This window comes from Dermacentor albipictus, chromosome 1 (genome assembly GCF_038994185.2).
Source record: "Dermacentor albipictus isolate Rhodes 1998 colony chromosome 1, USDA_Dalb.pri_finalv2, whole genome shotgun sequence".
Lineage (NCBI taxonomy): Eukaryota > Metazoa > Arthropoda > Arachnida > Ixodida > Ixodidae > Dermacentor > Dermacentor albipictus.
In genome coordinates, this window is record NC_091821.1 from 429,771,179 (window position 1) to 429,793,922 (window position 22,744).

Consider the following 22,744-nt stretch of genomic DNA (forward strand, 5'->3'; position numbering starts at 1 on the left):
ATGATGATATTTTTATGCAATACTGCACTTGTATTTTGCGTTGAAAATGCATAGTCTAACATTTTTTAAAGGCTTTGCTGTGCAAAGCAACAGTGACGTTTCTAATAACTTTTTCTTTTCTTTTACAAAACTTTTGTTTAGATATTTCTTTGTCAAATTATTTTTAATAAACACATTGTTTGGGAATAGTACCATTGGCAAGGAAATTTCTTATTTAATTTGATACTATACACTTTAGTATCAAGCGTGCTTTTTGATAGGAAGAAAAGTATTTACTAGACTACCCAAGAACTGCTGCTTTTCTATGAGCAGGAAAGTGTCTTAAATTGCTAAAAAAAAATTAAATAAAAGAATCCTCGAATATATTATGTCAGTGCCACTTTAATACACTGTGTTGGTAATGTCTTGGCCTGGCTGTGTTACGTACACTAGAAAACCTGCTTTTCAGATCATTATTGCTTTCACAGCAAAAGAGCACGGTTGAAGTGTTCTTTCCGTTTAAAGTGTGCTTTCTACTCATTCATTATTTTGAACTATTGCACCTTTAATGCCCTTCGTAATGACGAAACTTAAAATGGTACATTTGAAATTTTGTTTGTACCTTTTGCAGCTGAATTAAAGGGGCCCTAAAGGCAAACTAGGTCGATGTGGACTCTTTAAATACAATTCCAGAAATGTCACAACGCTTGTTTCCTGCCAAGAAAATACTAAGTTTACGAGAAAATTGCATCTGAAGAGTCCGAATACCTTTTTCGCAATTCAAGTCTCCTGCCGCTCAACCAGGGGAGTGGTGATGTTGCATACGCTATCAGAATGGGTAGAATGCAGAATGGGTAGCCATCTTCGTTGTGCAGCTTAATGGGTGTCTGCAGAAGGCTCAGTGCTCTCTACTTGCAGGCAGCACCACTGCGCCCCAGCTGCCCCCGTCTGGCCAGCCACTGGCTCTTCCCCCTTCCTCGCCAACTCCAGAAACTGGTGCGCTGGTTCCGGTAAACCCTGAAGCTGGCACCATGGTGCCAGCCTTTTACAGTTCTCCACCGCCGTCCTTTTACGCCCAACCTCTGGCTGGTCCGTCGCACCCTTCCACACCAGCCCTGCCTGCACCGAATGATACTGGTACTGCAGAGTCAGCCACAAACACTGCCCTGGTACCTACTACCGGTGGTGGCAGGGCAAGGGCATCTGCTGGTAAGGGTGTGCACATTGTTAGCCCTCATTGACCCAGCCCACTTAGTAAAAAGAAACAATTTCTGGCCAGTGTAGCATAGTTATTTTTCTCTGTCTAATAAGACAAAAGTTATTTGCGTGGTGGATGTGCTATGGTGTGAAGTTTGCTACAAAAATTGCCATGGGAACTTTGTGCTTGTGGTTTTTATCATTCTTGTGGCATTATTTTCTGCGCTTTATCTTTCTAAATATTCAAATGGTCATACTTTGTCAAACATGCCAAGGCATTAAGTCTCTGTGCACATGCAGACCCATTGCGAATTGTGGCATTTATAACTCGGTGGTTCACTGAGCTTGATCAGTTTGCCAAGTCACAAAGCCGCTTGAAGCCACAATGACAAGGTTTAGGCAAAATCCATTTCCTAAGACCCATCATTCCAATTCCGGCTCAACTGCCATACTTACAGCTTGCATCGATACTAGTGTCAGAGTTCCTTTCAGCAATTTTTGTAGGAAATGCTAGGTTCTTCGGTACTTGTGGAGGAAAATATGCTTAAGGGAGCAGAGAAGAGCAGGCGGGGGTTACTCTTTCAAGAAACGAAAGACAACCTAGCAGGTGCCAAGTGCTTCATTCTTCCGCAAGACTGCTCAATTCAGACTGCTCGCTGTTCAAAAAGTTAAACTGCACAACCATCGATAGCATGTCTGCACATACCGTATTTACTCGCATAATGATCGCACTTTTTTTGTCAGAAAAATTGACGCAAATTCAGGGGTGCGATCATTATGCGGGTTAAATTTACCGCGAAAAAAAATTTTTTTTTTCGCCCCGCGTTTGCTGCGGGATGCGAGATTGCGGGTGCGGGACACCAAAACAAAAATGGCGGCCGGCGGAGCAAGCCGAGCGCGCCGAACGCGATTTTTTTTTCTTCTCGTGAGTACATTACGTGTATTGAAACAGTTTCTTCCGTATCAGTGATGAATAATATCGTTAATATCGGCAAGTTTGCGGCAGTAACGTAGCCATGTCCACTTTGAGGGGACAGAAACAGGTGGGCGCGCTTAGCTGCCAGTGACATAGAAATGCATGGGTGACGTGCTGCGGAAACTGCGACATCTGTCTTCACTACTATCCTAATACGGCACGTTTCCGCTAAGGGTGGGCGAATATCTTAGCTGTGTTACAAGCGTCGGCGTATTAATAGGGTGAACTTTTATCGTATCAAGTAAACGTGGCTACTATCATTGCCGCGCGCGATTTGTTGCGTGCTCACGAGTACAAAAGCAGATGAAAAGAGTCGAAATGCGCCTTTATTGTTTTTGTTGAGATCAACCATTATAAAGCCAACCCATAATAAAGGCAAGTTTGGTTGTACCTCATTTTGTCATAGATGTGCGGAAAGTGACGAAAGTAATGAAATGAGGCATCTACTTAAGAATGTTTGGTGCGTGCAGGCCGCTTGGCTTGTCTTGAAGAGTCGTTCGCGTAGCATTCGACAGATGGTAAGCGCGATCATTATTAGCTAGACTTAGCACACGACGTATCGCTGCGGCAAGTTTGGGGTGCGATCATTACGCGGGGAATAAAAAAAAATCGAATTTTGACGACAAAATTTAGGGGTGCGATCATTACGCGAGTGCGATCATTATGCGAGTAAATACGGTATTCCTCTGATAACAGTGTTTTTAATTATTTCCGCATTTCCGCATGTCACAGTGTCCAGCCTTATGACTCAATGTGGCCATAGGCGTTAAGGGGAGATGCAGGTCGAAAATCGCGGTTTTTCTCAAAAATTATCCATTTTTGGTTTTTACTTGTTTTGTCAAGTTTAGTACCTCTACTTTTATGAAAATAAATATCAAAGCTGAATTTAAATGAGAAATGGATTAAAAATGCATTTAAAGAGCACAAGGTGGCTATTAAAAAACCGAAAGTATGCTGTCTTCGAGCGTCTCGCCGCCGCCATGGCGCGGTTCCTCGCTGTTGCGGATCGCGTGAGGAGATCAGCCAAGCCTCATTCTCTGAATCGCCACGGTTGCCTGGGCGTCTACAGCGCTAGAAATAATAAAGAAAAGCATGTTATTGCCGCGTTTTCCGAGCGCTGCGACCGATTTTTCAATCACGTGGTACGAAGCCGGAAACGCCATTGGCCATCATGCGCGTACATGTGGCGAAGCCTACTTGCTGGTTCCATGTTTCGTCGAGGTGCGCTTCACGGTGACGATCATTCGGCAACCAAGCAAGCGCAGTCATCGTGGAGTGAAACACCGTGCGGTGCGCAAATATTGAGGTCGCCGGCGGAAATCTAAGGCAAAGGCTCAACCAGCGACAACTCGATCCACGGCCGCTACGGCGGTTAGGCCTAGCGCAAGCGGCGCCGATCCCGCCCGTGTTACGAATGCCTCCGGCGAGTTTGAAGCGGCCTTAGAATACGCGAGTGCGTTGGAAATGAAGATTGGAGATTTCCAAGATGAGCAAAGAGCATGTGATGAGGTGTCATCATTCATTACTGATTTGACAGCGCTCAACATTCTTGTGAGCGGCGCGATTTGCCCAACATGCCAACGCTCAGAACTTCGTGTCCGGGAACCGGCCATGAAGCGCAAAGGACTCGCTTCGTTTCTGGAGCTACACTGCGAGAACTGTGCGTGCCCAAAAAGTGTTCTTTCCGCAACTTATTCATCGCGGCGAGCTGCGGCATGCAGGGACACCAGCGAAGGTGCGCGCCGAGACTATGACAGCGGGAGCTCGCGTGAAAGATTCGCCGTCAAAGCTACTGTGGCGGCCCGTTCGATAGGAATTGGGTATGAGCAGCTAGTGCGGTTTTCATCAGTGATTGGACTCGCAAGGGCCATGAGGGAGAGACATACGCTGCAGGAAGTTTCTAGTGACAGTCGCTGTTTTATGAACAATTTTCTTCTTTTATGTCAAAATTTGATTGGAATTCAAGCCCTCTTTTGTAAATAAACATGCAATTAAAACTTCAAATGCGTTTTTCTCAAAATGAAATTTTGGGCGATTTTTTGAGTTTGCCCCTCACGTTTTTGGCACTTCTGATGCTTGGATTTGAATGAAATTTTGCACACATTTTCTCTGAAGTGTGAGGAGTGCCATTATCTCTCTCAAACATAAATATAGGTCAAATATTTATAAAAAAATTTAAATTTCCACATGGTGGTGTCATGAAAATGTAGACTTGCCAGGTTCAAATTTTACACGTCATTAGCATATTTTGTATGCACTTTATAATTTGCTTTTGGCACTCTACAGTTTATATGGATCAAAATGAGCCATCAATGACCTGTGATTAGGGAAGTTAAGTGTGACAAAAATTGGGGCTAAAAAGGTGCAATTTTGCACATAGGCATCGAATAGAACAAAAACTATGCAACTTACAGTGAAACTAAATGCAGGGTTGAAATCAGCAAAAAAAACTAAATTAATAGGTGGAGTTTCATAGCTCTAAGTCAAAAATTAAAGGAAAAGTGTCTTCGAGTAGCATCTCCCCTTAAGGGGGGACGCGGCTTTGGCATCGTGAAAAATGGCCAAAAAATCGAATTTCTGAAAATCACATTTTTAATTTCTATTACTCTTTTTCTTTCTGATTCTGAAACATTATTACTGCAAACCATGGAGAAGTACTCAAAAAAATTTATTTTATCAGCCAAGGTGGCGAAAAATTTCACGGAAATCAAGATAGAACAGCATTTTTTAAGCCGCAATATCTTCGGAACAGCGCAACCGAGCGCCGCCATCTTGGTCTCATTGGAAAGGGCATTTATCCCTCTTCAAATTTGCTGCTTCAGCTACTTCCTCCATACAGAAACAAGCACACAAAAAGCAAATGAATGAAGGTCAATGCCGGAATCTGCCATTGGCCGCGCCCGCCACGTGACTCCAGCGTGGTTCGCCATTGGTCCGGCGCTCGCGTCTGCTCGGCCTTTTGCACCTTCTGAGTCTGGAAGTCTCCACTGGCCGTAATCTCGACGTGTCATAACGGGTGCTACGTAGACATCACAGTAGTTTGGCCGATCCCTGTGTTTGTGGATGTCTCAGACCCACGGCTAAGCATACAGAGCATCGGTGACGCGGACATCGCGACCGAGATTTGCATGCGGAATCCGGACACGCGGCTAAGCCTTTCAGCACTCGGTGTTTTGAAATTGGTGACCAAGCACATCGCGCACGCAATCCTCGGACCCGCCGCTAAGCATTTCGTGCATAGGAGTCTCCATCTTGGTGATCAAGCACATTGGGCGTGGACATCTCGTACCCTCGCCTTAGCATTTTGTGATCGGCGCCTCCGACTGTGCGACTACATACATCGAGCGTCGACTCTTCGAGCTGCGTCTAGGCATTTCGCGCGTCAGCACCTCGAACTGCGCGACTAAGCACATCAAATGTTGACTCCTCAAACAAAAGGATGCCGACGATACTGTTGCGTATACAAGTGCCACAACTACGTCGGGATGAGGGAGAATGTATCCTTCTGCGTCTTTCCATCTAAACCCTACGAACAAGAATGGAGGCGGCGTTGGATCCAAGCAGTCAGGCGAGCGGAGTAAGTTCCTGTCTTGTCGCCCTGTCGAGCGGTGTCGGGCTGGTTTCTAAATCGAATTTCGCGTGTGTGCTTGGTTTATTCGATAGTGAAGACGGTCAGCCGTGGCAGCCAGTACCAAACAGCAGAATGTGCAGTCGGCATTTCGTCAGAAACAAAATGAGCTATAGCATGCACCATCCGGCATATATATACCAACCATTTTTCCTTCGCAATACCACTGCCAAGCCCCTTCCAATGCCACCGCATGAAGCAAACGATGTGAAAAGTAAATATTATCCATTCATTGCCAAGATTTATGTGGGAGGGAAGCTGCCTTGTAACACGAGTTGTGTGCGCATACTGCCGGCGCACGCACGACTAAGCCATCTGTGTGTTGTTTAAAATTGCCATGCGAATGAGGACTCGGCGCTGAGATGCATCTGATAAATTTATGTAATTAGTGCTAAATGTGGCCAGCGTTGTTACGGCTCCAGCAGCGGAGCACTCAAACCCTTGCTTGCGCGAGTCAGCTGATGCGATAAAGCTTTCTTCTCCATTGACTGCTGTGGCGAAGTAACATCTGAATTTTTTATGTCTAGCCAGAGAAATGTGGAAAGTCTTCAGGCCAACTAATACTTCCGAAACCATAGCGCAGCACGACCGGAGCCATAGCTGCTAGATTTGCGAGGCAGGCTGCCCCGCACGCATGGCAACGGCACACGCGCAACCATTAAAGAAACACACGTGCTCGCCGCGACACACTGTGAAAAATATATAAAGCTTAAAAAGCTTTTTTTGTCATTTCTTCACTTAATGGCGCTAGCTTCTTTACGAAAACTGTCCACTTGAAGCGGCGCGAAAACGGAAACATACGAACTATAATACAGCCGCGCACCTGTGTGTCGTCTGGTCGACGAGTGGCTGGGATATGCCGCGTTTCGTCGCCAGGGTGGCGTGCAATGCACTCTTTTCGACGCGCTGCCTATCCAGCGCTGGTTCCCCATGGAGTCAATATAAAAGAACGTCTGAAATTTAAAGCGCAAAAAAAACGTTCGCTGTCTGATTTTTTGGACGTTTTGCCATGACCACAGGTCTGAAACAGCATTAACCGTATCAACCATTGCCGCCATTTTGATTATCTTGCCTCCTTTAACCTGCGTTCTTGCATGCAGATCCGCCGGCAGCCATAGCCACCACTGTGACAACGCTAGGCCTAGCTGCTTCGACGTTCGCTACCAAGCTTCTTTCTGTTCGGTGCCGTGTTTTTTATTGAAACAATTTACCGCTTTTGACAATGGTGCTGACTTTGCCTTTGTAATCTTTGTCAATGTCTTTGAAGCTAGGGAAACACGAAGTGTTGCATGATGCCGGTTTCCAAAAGTCAGCTTTGCTTCAGTACAGGGGTGTCACGCAGTGAAGCATACGCGAAGTATTGCGGTGAAGCTTATCAAGAGTGGGAAAAGGCAATTGCCATGGCACACGATATGTATTCCTTAATTATACACGCATGCACTTGCCGTCTCCTATCACAGTATGATACACCTGATAAAAGTACTTGCAGGCCTTCAGAGCTATTTCGGAAAGGCTCAAATCGCCTTTGAGCCTTTGCTCAGATTTTTTCACACTGCCTGATTTTCCAGACATTTCTGCGGCCCCTAGGGAGCCCTAAAAATCGGACGTTGACTGTATAACGGTTTCATCCGCTAAAAATCAAATCGTAGTACTTCTAAATGATGGGCTGTAGTAAAATTTCTTGACTCCAAACCTTTCTCCTTTTTTCGGTAATTTAACTTGGAAGTATGAAAAAATATTCGATTCACTCTCAAACTTTAATATGCGAATTCACTTCGCACCCGGAATATTGTTATTCACACAGCATAGTGGTAACTCATTCGTGAGCATATTTGCTAATAATATGCATTAATGCATAGTTAATGCAATATGCAATAAAATTTTAAGGTAGTGTCGCTGAAATGTATTATCAAGAGCTCAGCCCCCAGTACACAAGGTATCGAAGTTACGACTTGTGGTGCATATGGACGGCGGAGGAACTTATTTCAAATGGAAGCGGAGCAGCGTGGCAGTAAGTTCTTCTCGCTATGCGATACAATCCTATTGCGTAAACTGCAATTTTAGTTGACGATGCCCCGTGAAGCAGCGCCAATTAGCCCTAATGGCCTAGGCAGTGTTGCAGTGATGAAAATTTGCCCCAGGTCAATGCAGTAAGGGGCCATAAGTCGTCACGAAGTGCTTGCCGCCAATAAGTTGCTATGTGTGGCTCAGCTGTGATCGGTCCCAAGATCATCTGGGATCATGCATGCAAGTTAGCTTGATGGCTGGTGAAGCGGCAGGAAGTTTGTCACCCCGTATCTGACGCGACCTGCGTGCCTATTGGCGACTAATTGGCCTGATCTTCGCACTTCATGAAATGCATGCTACTTTTGTTGCTGTTTCGTCTGTCGGGCATCGCATTATTATTTCGATTAATCTTGTCAGCAAACCTTGTAATGACCCAGCCGACACGGTGCCATTCTGTGAATTGTGGTGTTCAGGCACTGTGTGTGCTATCCCTGCATCGGACAACATTGGGTAGCTTGCAGTGCATAAGTCCACTAATGCGTCAGCCTGGGCCAGCCGTCCACGGCGCACTTGGCTCTTTTTTTGTGCCAAAAACAAAGTGAAACGCTTGCTTGGTCAGCATAGAGCACAAGGGGCTCCATGCCGCACGTGAAATGTGTCACTATGCGGGTCTCTACACCGAATATATTGCATATTCGTAAGATTGAATAGTAGATATTCGATTCACAATTCCAGTTATGCTAATGTTCACTACAGTTAAACCTGGATGTAACGAACCTATATGTAACGAATTCCTGGATTTAACGAAGTTTTTGAATTCCCCAACGCTGCCCCCATTGAAGCCCATGTATTTTCGACCTTGATGTAACGAACGCGTTGCGGCGGTTAGCCTTGATGTAACGAACTCCCAAAGCTGATCAGTCATTACTTTTTGCACTTTTAAGGAAAATTCGGCCGAAGAAATGCTCTAGATTATTGAATATTAATATTGTAAGGAGCCAGCAGCTACGCGAACGCCAGGGATTGCCGCGACCGAGCAAAGTTAGCGATGATGATGATGATGGCGGCAACTAGCGCCGCTCCGTGCCTAACGTAGCAGTCTTTTCAGGCTTTGCTTGTCTAGCGTGACGCTAGGTGGCATTGGTATCGGCAGCTGATTTCTCTTTCAGATTTATTTTGTTTCGTATAGATTTGAGGACAAGCATTCTTATTTAGTGATTTTTATTTGTTTAAACGGCTTAGACGCACTTATGTGTAAGAATTCACTTGAAAAGCAACGCTGATAGCCGGTTCTTTCATTGCCAGGGAACGATGACGAACGACACTCCATGACGAACGACATGCGTCACTTTTTTTTCTTTCTCTATGGATGCGTTGCATTCGCCATTTTGAGTGTTGTCCTGCGTTCTGCACGTGTGCGTGTGTCAACTGTGCCCTGGTACTGGTTTGTCCGACTTGTTTTGGAGGTGCTAGGCCTGCCTGTCGGCGTGTAGTCGTGCGTCTCCGCTTCTAACTACGTCGTCGGTTGGTCGTGATGAGTTCTGCTGCCAGAAAACGAAAAGTTCTGTCTTTTGAAGACAAACTCGCAATTTTAAATGCTGTCTCCGCGGGCGAGAAGAAGAAGGACGTTGCCACCCGTTTCAGCATTCCAGCGAGCACACTATCAACGATTTTGAGTGCGGAACACAGCATCAGAAACGCAGTGGAGTCGGGAACAAGCTCGAAGAAAAAAAGACTGAAGCTGTCCACATACACTGATGTGGACAAGGCAGTGTTCACATGGTTTTTGGACACGAGAGCCAGAAATGTACCCATAAGTGGTGCGATCTTGCAACAGAAGGCAAAGGATTTTGCGTGTATCTTGGGCCATGATGATTTCAAGGCAAGCAACGGGTGGCTGCAGGGATTTAAGAGCCGGCATGGTGTCGTCGGAAGAGTAATCAGCGGCGAATCTGCCTCCGCAGACAGCGATGCTGCTGCTTCGTGGGTGGCTGACGAGCTGCCTGGAATCCTGAGTCGCTTCGAGGCGGCTGATGTCTACAATGCCGACGAGACGGCTCTATTTTATCAGATGCTTCCGGGCCGCACGCTAGCGTTAAAAGGCGATGACTGCCACGGTGGAAAGCAGAGCAAGCTCCGCATAACGATTCTGCTGTGTGCCAACCTCGACGGCACAGACAAGCGAGTCCCGCTAGTTGTCGGCAAAAGTGCCCGTCCCAGGTGTTTTAAGGGGACGAAGCGTATGCCCGTGAAGTATGTGGCGAATTCCAAAGCTTGGATGACTCGGCCAATATTTTCTGAGTGGTTGAAGGAATTTAACCAGGACGTCAAGCGGCAAGGCCGTCAAGTTTGCCTACTGCTGGACAATTGCTCGGCGCACCACGTCGAGGGCCTGCAGCTGTCGAACATCGAACTGCATTACTTCCCGGCCAACTGCACGTCTCTAATACAGCCCCTGGACAAAGGGGTCATTAACAGTTTTAAATGCTGTTACCGGCGCCGACTAATCCAGAAGATACTTCTCGACATCCGTCTGGAATGGGAGATGAAGATCGACATTTATCAAGCAGTCGAGATGCTTGCTGCCTCCTGGCAAGAGGTCAGGGCAGAAGTTATCGCGAATTGCATTTTAAAGGCTGGAATAGCCAAAAACGCACGGGCTGGTGCCGACGAGGAAGAGGAGGAAGACCTTTCTACTCCGTCCGATGTGGCCGAAGCGTGGAACGAGCTATGCACTAACGGTGGTGTACCCGACGACGTTGAACTGACTGACTTTTTGTTTGCCGACAACGCCGCCGTGGCTACAGAAGAAATGTCTGATGCAGCAGTAGCTGAAAGCGTGCAAAATCCCGATGGCGGTGATGATGGTGCCTGTGAGGCAGATCCGTGTGACGTGCCTTCTGCAAAGGAGGTGATGAACGCAATGGACGTTATGCGCCGTTTCGTCGGCTCGCTCGACGATGAAGGAGCTCTACACGATTTAGCTTCTTTGGAGCGGCGTGTTGTGCCGTCACTTGTGCCGAAGAAGCAAGCGCAAATTACGCAGTTTTTTGGTGTAAAATAAATGCTTGAAGGGTGAGTTCACTTTCGCGGATATATTGAGCTATTTGGTTTCGTTTCTGCATCATTCGTACGAGCCTTCACGCGAAACCTGCATGTAACGAAAACCTGCATGTAACGAAAAATTGCGAGCTTTTGTCAACTTCGTTATATCCAGGTTTAACTGTATTCGATTTATTCCTGTGATGTTTGGGTATTCGTACACCCCTACTGAACTTAGTGTGCACAATGTTATGAGCCCCGTTTCTGTGCGTGCTATGACAGGTCAATGATGCTTTTGTTTCTCCTCAAGTCGGCCACAGATGCCTCACTGTTATGTCACCACGAAACAACACTATGCATTGCAGACCAGGCTGCCGCTCATTCCGGGGCTCTCGTGCCTTCCACTACCACCCTGGTTCCCACCACGTCTGGAGCAGCGGGTGGCGTGCCAAGTGATGCACTGGTGCGGCATGGTGCTGCCGGTATGTCCCAGCGTAGTTTAGCTGGCCCCGGTGGGGCCCTAGTTCCATCATCGAGGTTGCCAACAGCACTGTGGGGGCGGGCACGCCCTCTACCCTCCTCCGAAGGGGGCTCCACTGGTGCGGCTGTGAGCGGTCCCGTAGGTGCACTCGTGCCGCTGGGGCGAGGCCTAGCTCAGCTAAGCCGGCGGCTGCGGTCCCACGGCCTCCGATCGAGGGCTGGTGGCGGTGGCGTAAACAATGGCAACGGCAGCAGCGGTTGCCACCCTCAACTGCCCGCCTGTAAGCCTCGACATGAGCTGGAGAGCAGCACTGCTTTTAAGGTAACTGACCTCTACATGTTTTTTTTTGAACACACAATAAAAGAAAATGTTAAGACCTTGTCATCACGCTGAGTAGACCTTAAATATGATCGCTTTTGCGCAAACAAGAAAGGATGAAAAGGAACAAGAGGAACAAGGGGAGCAAGGGGCGCTCCCCTTGTTCCCTTAGGGAACACTCATCCGCATGCATGATTTCGGGACCAATCACTGATGAACCACCCGTATGAACATATTAGCAGCAAGCATTCCGCGACTGATTGCGGCCGTTATCACATCAGCCAGCAGTGAATTTTCATCGCGGCCACACTGTCTAGGCCATTATACCTAATCGCCACTGCTTTATTGGCCATTCGTGAGAAAAGTTCAGTTTTGGTGCCTAATCAACGCAGATCTGTTTGCAGCAGCCGTGTGACACTTGGAAAGCCAACAAGCCACCTTGGAAACGAAAATGATTGCACAGGATCGCAACAAAGTTGTTCACGGCATCCATCTTTGCCACGAACGGAACAGTGGTTATACCGATGCCGTTCGTAGACGCATATCGGTCTTTTTTCGTAGCTTCGAGCAACTCATCACAAGACTAGCTTTGGATTTAAACGGTGGGCGCGAAAGTGTCATGATCCGGTAACATGCATTGGCGTGGCTAGTGTATGAACGAAGGGTGGAACGAAGGGTGGAAGCATCGCATAAACTTTATATAACCCTGCAGATTTCACAATCTTTGGCAGGTGGCAAATCTCGCCGAACCTGACAATAAAACAGTGTGGAGAGTGCTTGCTCTTTACTGTTGGCGCTGGCTATGCGTGGAGCAGTGATCAAGTCTCGTGATGCACGATCCTTTCATCTGTCACACAGATTCACCTTATGATAACCCGCCTGCCGTAAATTTCAAATAATCCTTCTGTATACTGGAGAAAAACTGGAAAGCAAAATTTTCTATGCAATTAATAAACGATTGCCACAAAACACTGGTTTACTATTAAGCTGAGAACTTTGTTGGAATTCAGTACAACAGAGCATCACAAATTTATTAGCTGAAAGAAGAAAAAAATGCTGTTGATTCTGTTCAACAGAAGTTCTAGTGATAAAAAATATTTTTCAGGTTTTCATTTACTAGAACAGCTGTAATCATTGCTGGTATACTAATTTGGTGTCCTCTTTATTAAGGTTAGACCGTACTGAATATCTTTCTTTCTATGTACGTATGTTACTTATAGCTTGCTACATTCTTGTTACGCAGTGCTAAGAGACTCCCGAATTTGTACGCATTACATTTTGTGAAACATTTTCTGATGTACTATTATACTTGGCTTTTTTTTTCTTCATTCGATTTGATATCTGATTCGAAATCTACTATTCAGTATTCACTAACCTCTACTATATTGCTAAAACATGTATAGTTATAAGTGGGTTTGACTGTACCTCCCATAAACCATGTATTGGCATCAGCCCTTGTAAGGTACCACTTTCGAATATGTATATAAGGGAAGCACTTTGCGCTTAAAATGTGCAAAACTCTCATGAAATGATTTCTTGGAGGTTGCATCCACAGTCCACAGTCACAGCTTCAGTATGTTCTGTGCAGGCCCTCCCCCCATCAGATGCACCACGGCCAGTGGCCGAGATAGATGAGAGCCTGGTATCCCTGCTGCTCAAGCTGCACTCGAAGCTGTCAGGCCGGCCAGACTCATACCGGCTGCCGGACAAGGACCAAGGTGGCCCCACACCCGAAGAGCAAGAGAGGGACAGGGTTGGGGCAGGACCTCACTTCCTGGGCCTTTTGCTCGACAAACTGGTGCGGCTGACGCGCACCGGCGACCGAGAGTCGCCTGTTGAAGAGGTGCGGCGGCGCATTTGGCCACCGCAGTTCAGTGATGGCGAGGGAAGCTCGGCCACTCCAAGCACGTCGGCTGCAGCGCGGGAGGCTAGCGATCGTGAGGAACGGTGTGTAAAGGCTTCGATGTTGCATCGTTTTGTTTACTCTCACCACAGGTAGCGTCAAGTTGCCTAATTTGCTGTGCGTCACTCTTGCAGGAGGCGTCGAGCCAAGGAGCGCCAAATGAAGCTCATGGCAGAGTTTGCCAACAGACAAAAGTCTTTTCTCAAGAAGGCCATGGAGATTGGTGAGTGCTCTGCAGCTTGGTTGCTGTCTGTTGTGCTTTGTCGAGATCATTCCCAAACAGGTGCAATTTTGTCATGCTCTTGAATTAATCGCATTGAAGTCACGTTTAATGATCTACAGTTATGACAGGCTTTAAGGTGGTTAGATGTTGGGGGTAGGGTTTTAACAGAACAATGGCTCGTTGCCAGAGTTGGTGCAATGATGTCCTCAATAAATTTTTTTTTTTCAACTGCCCTCTCAGAAACTGAGGAGTTGGACATGGCAGAGCAGCTGTCCGAGCCAGAAACAATGGTGTCAGTGGCCAAGGAGTATGAGTGTGTCATCTGCAGTCAGACATCGCCTTCCACTGTGGCTCGGCCTGTTGGCATGGTGGTGCTTCTGCAGGCTACCAGTGGTAGGTAGCCACGGCTGTTGCCTTTTTGCCTTGTAGAGTGGGGACCATTGCAATCTTGGTCTACAGGAGTTGCAATGTTGAAAAGGGTGAGCTACTAATACAGTTTCTGTACTTACATATTCTGCTTCAAATTCAATAGTACTAACAATGCTCAAATACAGTCGAACCTCGATATATTGAACAGCATGGTGATCGCAAAATAGTTCAACATAGCCAAAATTTGATATATACAATCACGTCAAAAACGCATCAAAAGCTTCTGCAAATCAAGTATAAACCCCATGCAAGTGATCTTGCTCGTGACAGCGACAAGCGATGCATTGGAGATGGCGATCGCATTAGCTTGTCGCCTACAAGTCATACCCCGTGCGAGCAATGATTTTTAGCGACGTCTCCCTTGTGTTGCCAGTAGGAGGGCAGCAGATATGCATCGAAACTGGCATAACGGGTGCTTTATTAAATTAAGTTGATGTGTTTTATTGTAAAAAACAGCATAAAATACAGTGAAACCCCGGTTATACATCCCCCAGTTTTGCGATGACCCAAGTTTTACAACAGATTAGCACAGTCCCGGTGAAGTCCCCATAAATGCAATGCATTAAAAACCCCGGTTATACGACGAAATTTTACGCCTGACCCACGTTATACGATGACCTTCGCAAAGCGCAGGACGGAACGGCGGACGAAAGAAAAGTGCCGCGGGTCTCTTTCCTCGCTCTGTCTCTCCGCATGCAGAGCGCTTGACACCGCTCGACTGGTTCGCTCCGGCGCAGCTTTCTTCCCTGCCTCATCTCATCTTTCGTTTCTCTCTACCCCACCAGCAGCCGCCCGCGACGCTCGCTGTGCTGAAATAGCGCCTTTTCTTCTCCACAATCACTTTCTCCCTCTCTTCTCGGCAGCGTCGCCTCTCGTCACATTGGGAAAGCGTTTCTCTCCTTCCAGTTTCCCAGTAGCAGATCGCTGACAAGGTAGCGCGGAGAGGTCTAGGTTTATCGCACGTGTTCTTCGTCGTAATCCTAGCGACCAGCATTCAGTGGAGGTTTTGAGTTGTGTGGAGCAACGCGACGCACGATGTCCTAAAAGCGGACAGTTCTGTCGCTCGGCGATAAGCTGAATATTATCGAGGAAGCAGAAAAGCGGCATGGAGCCACGAAACCCAGCATTGCCCAGGACCTTAGGATACCTGAATCTTCGCTCAAGACGATCCGTACAGGATATAAAGAGAGAGTGTGCTGCTCTGTAGATAAGAACTTTGCTTCTAGTAACTTTTGTAGCTGCTGACATACACTATGGTGCTCTGTTGCTCGATGTTGTTCGCTCGCCCGTAGCGATGTATTAAACCAGTTTGTTTTACGTCGTCTCGTCTATGTGCCGTTCCCTCCTCTATGATCAATGAGGGGCAAGCTCCAAGCGAATGCTGTTGAAGTTGGCGGCCGCTCGAAGTTATGAAGTTATTTAAATATAAAACGTTAGTAATGGAAGGACCAAGTTCATTCCGTTCCCATGATTGTTGTAAGGAAATATGAACATTTAAAAGCAACATGAGTTAAAGGTGTTCTAGAGAGCTTGTGGCATGTTGACCTAGAACAATTCGAAGAACTTCATGCGGATGTGTCAATAGTTTTCTCACCACGTATAAATTTAAACAAAAACTTTAGTCGTGCTAGCTTTGCCCTACTTTGCAGTGTTAATAAAGTAGCTCTTTTTAATAATTCAGTCGATGAATCTGTTTACTTGTATTTATTATAAATGAACCTTATTGCCTTCCTCTGCACTCGCTCTTACGAGTTCATTTGTGTACGTAAATCAGACAATACTGGCGAACTCCAGCAATGATCGAACAAACATCTTGTAGGCCAGCAGATTTGTATCTACAGGTGCAAGATGAAGGCGTCTTCTCAGAAAGATGAGTCGCTTTAGTGCTCAACATATACATTGATTTCCACTTGAGAATATGTTGTTAACATGGGTTTCCTATCAGAGAGCACATAAATATTTACCCTGAAATACACAAATGAGAGGTGTGTCATTAATAATGCAAGTAAAATCGGATATCTGTTTCTTTCTACTTACTGTTAGTGTTACTAATGTTCGGGCATTTACAGTCATCTGCCATTCCTGACACCAAGAAAAGGTAGAATTTTGTTCATCATTGCAGTTAATTTCATGTTACGAAAAACAGTCGTCAGCAAATAGATGGATGTTACTATGTAATCGGAAAGGCAAATTGTTTATGTAGATTAAAAATAGAACTGGGCCTAAAACGCTGCTTTGGTACACTCCAGATGTAACAGGTGCTAAATTGGAAGCTTTGTTATGAATATACACACATTGTGAGCGGCAGATGGTGGCACACTCACTAATGAGTGCACTCGCTCACGTTCACTCGCACTTATTTCAAAGTTGTGAGTGTGAGTCAGTGTGAGTGGGGGATGGGTATGAGTGAGCGCCAGTGAGTTTGAGTGGAGGTAAGTGCAAGTGCGAGTGAGGGCCAGTGAGTGTGAGTGGAGGTGAGTGTAAGTGCAAGCCAGTAAGCGTGAGCGGAGGTGAGCACGAGTGCGTTTCACGAAATGGAGTTTGAGAATAAGGGAACCCAAAGTTCAGGGGATGCTGTGGGGCAAATGTACAAAAGAAATCAAAGGGGCTGCGAAGGGGTTTGGGATTTTGGGCACACTAGGCTGCTTGGGGATGCCATTTCTTGATCTTTCTAATCTCCTCTCGGCTAGTACTAAACACCAGTGCTTCCCGGATCTCTGTGCTTCCCTCGTCCGCATGGGGCCGAAGGGCATTGCACCCCTTAAAATTTGTTACCTAGTTTGCTACGCAGCTGTGGCAAGTACCGCTTACATTGTAGAGCCTTGTTTTATTGAGTGATTCATAATGCAATGTTCTGTATGTTGGGGATCAACTGTAATGTGTCGTTGACACACCCCTGCTGATTCAGTTTCATCGAAGCAAGGTATAACTGGGGTGTCCCTCTCTGCAGTGATGGGTCATGCGCGAGAGGAGGAGGAGGCTGACCGCAAGCTTCCCTGTTCAGATGAGGAACGTCTGCCGCTGCTTCGGGACGCCAGTCGATCGGCTTACATGAAGCAGCGCTTTGAGACCCTCACCATGCACTTTGACGATGTGAGTGCATTTGTTCGTGGAAGGCTCCAAAGGGCCGTACGGAGATAAAGATGGGCAGGTAACAGAATTGATTAGTGCCTGGCTGGTTAAGTGTAAAAGCGTTGGCGGCCTTAAACTTCTGTCGGCATCAGCTGGCAGCACGAGGTGGGACAGTTGCAGTGGGACAGAGCAAGGTGCATTCCAGAAATACGGTTAAAAGGGGTATTGCCATTTTGTTAGAGACCCTACAATAGCTCTCTTCCAAACTGAGAACAATGTAGAGTGTGTATGATGTCCTTCTCTTTCAGGGAGTTTATATTCTTGCAGAAATTTTTGAAAAGGACCTCATGGCAGTAGAGATATAGAGCGCAATGTTTGATTTCTCCATTCCTCCTTAACACAACGTTTCCTCTCAGTTGAGATGGCGACACCCTGCCATCTTCCTTTCTTAATTCTTCTTCTTTCAGTAGTGCACTTATGGTAACTATGGGTGCGTGAATACCGAATAGTAGATTTCGGATCTAATGTCTAAGCTAATCAAAAAAAGAAAAAAGCCAAATATCAAATTGAATATCAGAAGATCTCTCACAACATTTAGTGTTCACAAATTGTGGGCAAGAAAATATGGTGCTGCACATGCTTGGGAGTCTCCTGGCATTATTGCATAACAAGAACCATAGCAAGCTATCATTAACTTAAGTACATATACATCAAAATATACAGTACAGTCTGCTCTTATAAAGGGCCCCTGAACCACTTTTTATAGAAGTCCAGAAATGCATTTGAAGTTAACATAGACTATTTCAGAAATACTCTGCTGGAAAAAGTAGTTCAATGCGTTCAGTAGAAGCGGAGTTATTGGCAATCAAAGGTCGCCTATGATCCCCTTTGCTGGTGCTCCCACTTCTGCAATGACTCGCACTGAAAAAGATATGGTCAAGCGCTCCACCTACCGAATGTCACCGTGGCACACAATTCAAATTTGATTTCGTGTGTTCACATAGAGGCCACTATTTCCAATTTTGGTGCCTACAATGCACCAAACATGGTTGTCCTTTGTGAGCAGACATGTTGCAGCACCCCTTGACAGCTGCGGTGTCTATGCTATGTAACAGACCACAGCTAAATGCAACTGTAGGGCATGTGCACAGCGCTTGCTTTTTTGCAGGACAGGGCTTGAGTGCACGCTCGTGCTTATATGCTGCTGTCCATGCTACGTGGTGCGGACCGGCTTTGCCCTGCTCCAGCTTGACTGCCGAATAGTAGCCACATCCAACCTGTGCATTTGGAAGTGCTGTCAATAGCTCAATACGAAACGAAGTTTGCCAAGGTGTTTAGCCAGGAGCAGCCAGGAGTGAGTGTGCGCTGGCAAGCGTGCATGGGGTCTGACCTTAAGTTTCATGTGATTCAAGGCTAGTCGGCTATGACACCAATAAGCATGCTGTCGAAAGTTTAGTTTCAACACGGGCAGCTGTCACCTATGGGGAGCAGACGATAGTCAACTTCTTCCAGAAATATGTAATTCTTATCAAAATTCGAAAGCAAGTTTTTACTTACTTGAGCCTGCTTATTAAACTGCGTCTTAAGATATAAACAGTGACAGTAGGGAGAAGCGCACTGATCCAAGCGCCCTTCTTGACTGATGTCAGCTATTGGCCATTAGCAGTCGCGCATACAATACGCGATTTGATGAAATGTGCCCAGAAAGAGTGAGGAGAAAGCTTTTGTTGCAAAGAGAGGGTTTCGGGAAAAAGCGCTCCACTTGCAAGCTGCATGCGTCGCGCAGGACTGCAAAATTTTGCTGAGTTCACAGCAATGTATGCTATCTGCGGACTGCGTTTTTCACAAAGCCCAAGGGCTGTTTCAGGAGGACCCTATTAAAGGGAACACCAACTTAGTATGCCAGTACTGATTGCAACTCAGTTCTAGTATACGAAGGTCTGGAAGATATGTTTTTGTCAATGGATTTTTTGTTGAATAAAATCAAACGTTTTTTTCCTCTAAAACTAATGAATTAGTGACATTCTGTTGTACAGAATACCAATGAGGTTCTCAGTTCAATAGTGGCCCTATGTTTTGCGACAATCTTTCATTTATTGTATAGAATGCCTTGCTTTCCTGTTTTCCTCCAAAATACAGAAATGCTATCGAACTTTATGGCAAGCGGGTTATCGTTAGGCAAATCTGTTTAACAGAAAAAATAACCACGTATCATGTGACTCTATCACTGCTCCATGTACTACAACTGGCACTGACAGTAAAGAGCAAGTGCTGTCCAAGCCATTTCATTGCCAGCGTGATTTGCCACCTGTCAAGGATTCTTAAATCTGGAGGGTCACAACAAGTTCACCTGACGCTCGCTCCCCTTCCTTGCCCCCACCCCCTCATTCATTCGCTTTGTTCATCCACCGTTCGCACAAATGCATGCAACTGGGTCATGACACTTTCATGCCCATCATGTAAATCCAAAGCTAGTCTTGTTACAAGTTGCTTAAAGCTACAAAAAGAAACCGATCTGTATCTTCAAATGGCATTGGGAATGAGAGGCAGCCATACAGTGTGTCGCAACGATGGCAGCCGTGAACAACTTTGTTGCCATCCTGTGCACTCATTTTAATTTGTGAGATGGTTTGTTGGCTTTCTGAGTGTCACTTGGTTGCTGCAAATAGATAGTCATTGATTTGGCACCAAACTATAACTTTAGTCACCGACACCCGATGAAGCAGTGCCAATTAGGCCTAATGGCTTAGGCAGCGTGGCTGTGCCAAAAATTTGCTGCAGGCTGATGTGGTAAGAGCCGCAAGCCGTCGCGGATTGCTTTCTGCTAATAAGTTCGTACGAGTGGCTCATCAGTGATCAGTTCTAAGATCACATATGTGTGTTGATCACATCGGTCGGCAGCTGTTGAAATAGTGTGACATTTGTCGCTGTGTATCCAACATATTCTCCATGCCTTCAAGCGGCTAAGCAGCCCAATCTTCATGCATGTTTTCGCACGCACCTGTGCACTACAGTTTAAAGGGACACTAAAGGCAAATACTAAGTCAAGCTAAAGTAATAGATTAGTGCTAGAGAATCTCTAAGGCATCAATATTATTGTAAACAGAGCCTTAATAATTGAGAAATTGAAGTAAATGCAGAACATGATTGGAGAATCCCAATATCCAGAAGACGCTAAATCAAGAACACTCCCACCGCGTCTCAAGGCAGCCGCGAAGAGCTACGACCGAGACGATCAGCTCTGGGCCGTCCAGCAGGTCCTCGAGGCGCTTGAAAGGCACAGACCCAGCGAGTCGGCAACGGCGAGCAGAGACCCGCGCCGAGTAACGGCAACTTCAAGGACGACGTAGGCCCTCGTCGGGGCGTGCGAGCGCCCAACTGCAGGCATAAATAAAGTTTCTCCAATCCAATCCAATCACGACATTCAAGTACTTGCCCAATGACAAAAGCACTCTTCAGTTAAATTCTGTCACTAATACTCAACCACTCATTGCAAAAAGCATCCTTGTATTGTATTATAAGATGAAATAAAATGCTACTTGTCCAGTTCTGTTTCACTTTTAGAAAAAATAACTAATTGAAATTACCCTTAACAATGACCTGGGGGGTCGAAAGGTTTCGTATTCGCTCGACTCTGCGCCACCCGCGCTTTTGCATTTCAGTAGTTTTGTTATCGCATAGTGCTGCGCTAGTCTTACTGGCTCGCAAAACTTGCACAAACTGCTAGCGGAGTATTCAACTTCCATGTGATGTCACGGGATGTCCGAATGGTCTATGCCTATTGACCAACAAGCGGCTGCAGCGGCGAATCTACTGCTCTGTCTTGGCGCAGTACCGCTGTCCGTCAGGCGCCATTTTACTCACTGACGGCAGCAAAGGGTGGTGAAGGCTTATGTAACTTCACCACTCCCCCGGTCGGGTGGCGGGAGATATGAATTTCGAAAGAGGTATTCGGACCCTTCAGATGCAATTTTTTCGTAAACTAAGTCTTTTCTTGGCACGAAACAAGCGTTGTGACGTTTCTAGAATGGTATTTAAACAGTCCACGTCGACTTAGTATTTGCCTTTAGTGCCCCTTTAAGGTAGAATGTACTAAGTGGTTGAAAAGGCACTGCATCTGTTGCTTCTCTTTAATTTTGTATTGTTCAGAGCCTGCTACCATCAATGTATTGCTTTTCTTTTCCTTGTGGTGATGTAGTAAGGCAGTGACAGAAGTGGTGCGCCAATTGTGCCAAACTCCGCCATGTAGTAAATGTTGCTACATGTTGTGTCAAATTCTCATTTACCTCAGACATTGCACTGACACTCACCTGCTACGAATAATCAAGCACCTTTTAGTAAGAATTAATTTTATTGCTTTTTACAATGTACCAGCGGCACAAAGAATTTGCCTATTTTTGCTCTTTGTTGTGCTTTGGTGAAATAACCTCTACTTTACGCAACGGTCCTGTCTATTGAAGCAGTTCATGTTTGCCCATCGCTGGCATTTAACACAGCCTGATGTGCGTCACACAAAGTTTTACTAGTTTGGAGCTTTCTGCCTGTACTGAAAGTGAGAGAGGCACAAAGGAGAGATGCCTCGACCTGCACCACTAGTGTATCGCAGGTTTGTACTGTTCCATCCTGGAAGCAAGCATATAGTAGATGTGTTTGTGGTAGTTCCCACCGATTCGCTCATACACCCAGTCTCCGCTACTGCAGCCACCAGTTTAGTCTGTGCGCATTTCGCATCTGGTTGCCGAAGATGTCTATGGTACGAACGTATGCAGATGGCAAGCATTCCCCGAGAGCTTGCCGCCCGCCTCTGTGCTGGCTGACCGGTGCCAACTTTTCATCACGACCATGTGCTGCTGGCGTAACCAGCGCCACTTCGTCAGGATCTTGCAGTGAATGTAGAGGTTTAGTTTGGGGTCAACGAAAATCCCTTAGTAGCGGCTACATGGCATTCTGAAAGTTAAAAAAATTGCTTAAACAAAAGTGAGGGCTAGGGTGACAAAATGAATGGCGGCTCCTTTGTTCGCAGCCGCCTTGTTTGCAACATTGCGTGCGCAGATTGTGCCCCCGCTGTTATTCTACATTGGTTCTGTGGACAAGGGCGAATCCAAGGTAATCTCAAGGGGGTGGAGGAGACCAGGGACTGCACATTCAACTTTGTCAGCTTCGATTTATATGAGCATGTATCAGCTAGGGCCTGGAACCTCCCAACCCTTTCGTTCTTAAAAATTAAATTAGATTATTGGGTTGTATATGGCAAAACCACGGTCTGATTATGAGGCACGCTGTAGTGGGGGACTGCGGAAAATTTCGACCACCTGGCGTTCTTTAACGTGCACTTAAATCTAAGTACACGGGTGTTTTCTAATTTTGCCCCAATTGAAATGCGGGCCTGTGGCCAGGTTTAACCCTTTCTTTCTGGATCCACCAGTGTCTTTGGAGAATGCGGCAGTGCCATGGGGAAGTCCAAATAATCAGAGCAGGTACGAAAAATC

General features: G+C 46.3%; 1 protein-coding gene across 2 annotated transcripts in view; it reads left to right on the top strand.

Annotated features, from left to right (window-relative positions):
* Ubr3 (Ubr3 ubiquitin ligase) overlaps positions 1–22,744 on the top strand; it is a 170,354-nt gene that overhangs the window by 86,918 nt on the left and 60,692 nt on the right. Inside the window, exons 18-24 of one of the 2 annotated variants that reach the window (XM_070532286.1) lie at positions 898–1,188; positions 11,195–11,311; positions 11,417–11,631; positions 13,217–13,575; positions 13,666–13,754; positions 13,995–14,147; positions 17,134–17,276. In XM_070532286.1, the coding sequence (XP_070388387.1) occupies positions 898–1,188; positions 11,195–11,311; positions 11,417–11,631; positions 13,217–13,575; positions 13,666–13,754; positions 13,995–14,147; positions 17,134–17,276 (1,367 nt within the window). Of the gene's footprint in view, positions 1–897; positions 1,189–11,194; positions 11,632–13,216; positions 13,576–13,665; positions 13,755–13,994; positions 14,148–17,133; positions 17,277–22,744 lie in introns of both variants that reach the window. The other variant, XM_070532285.1, reaches the window with a different exon arrangement.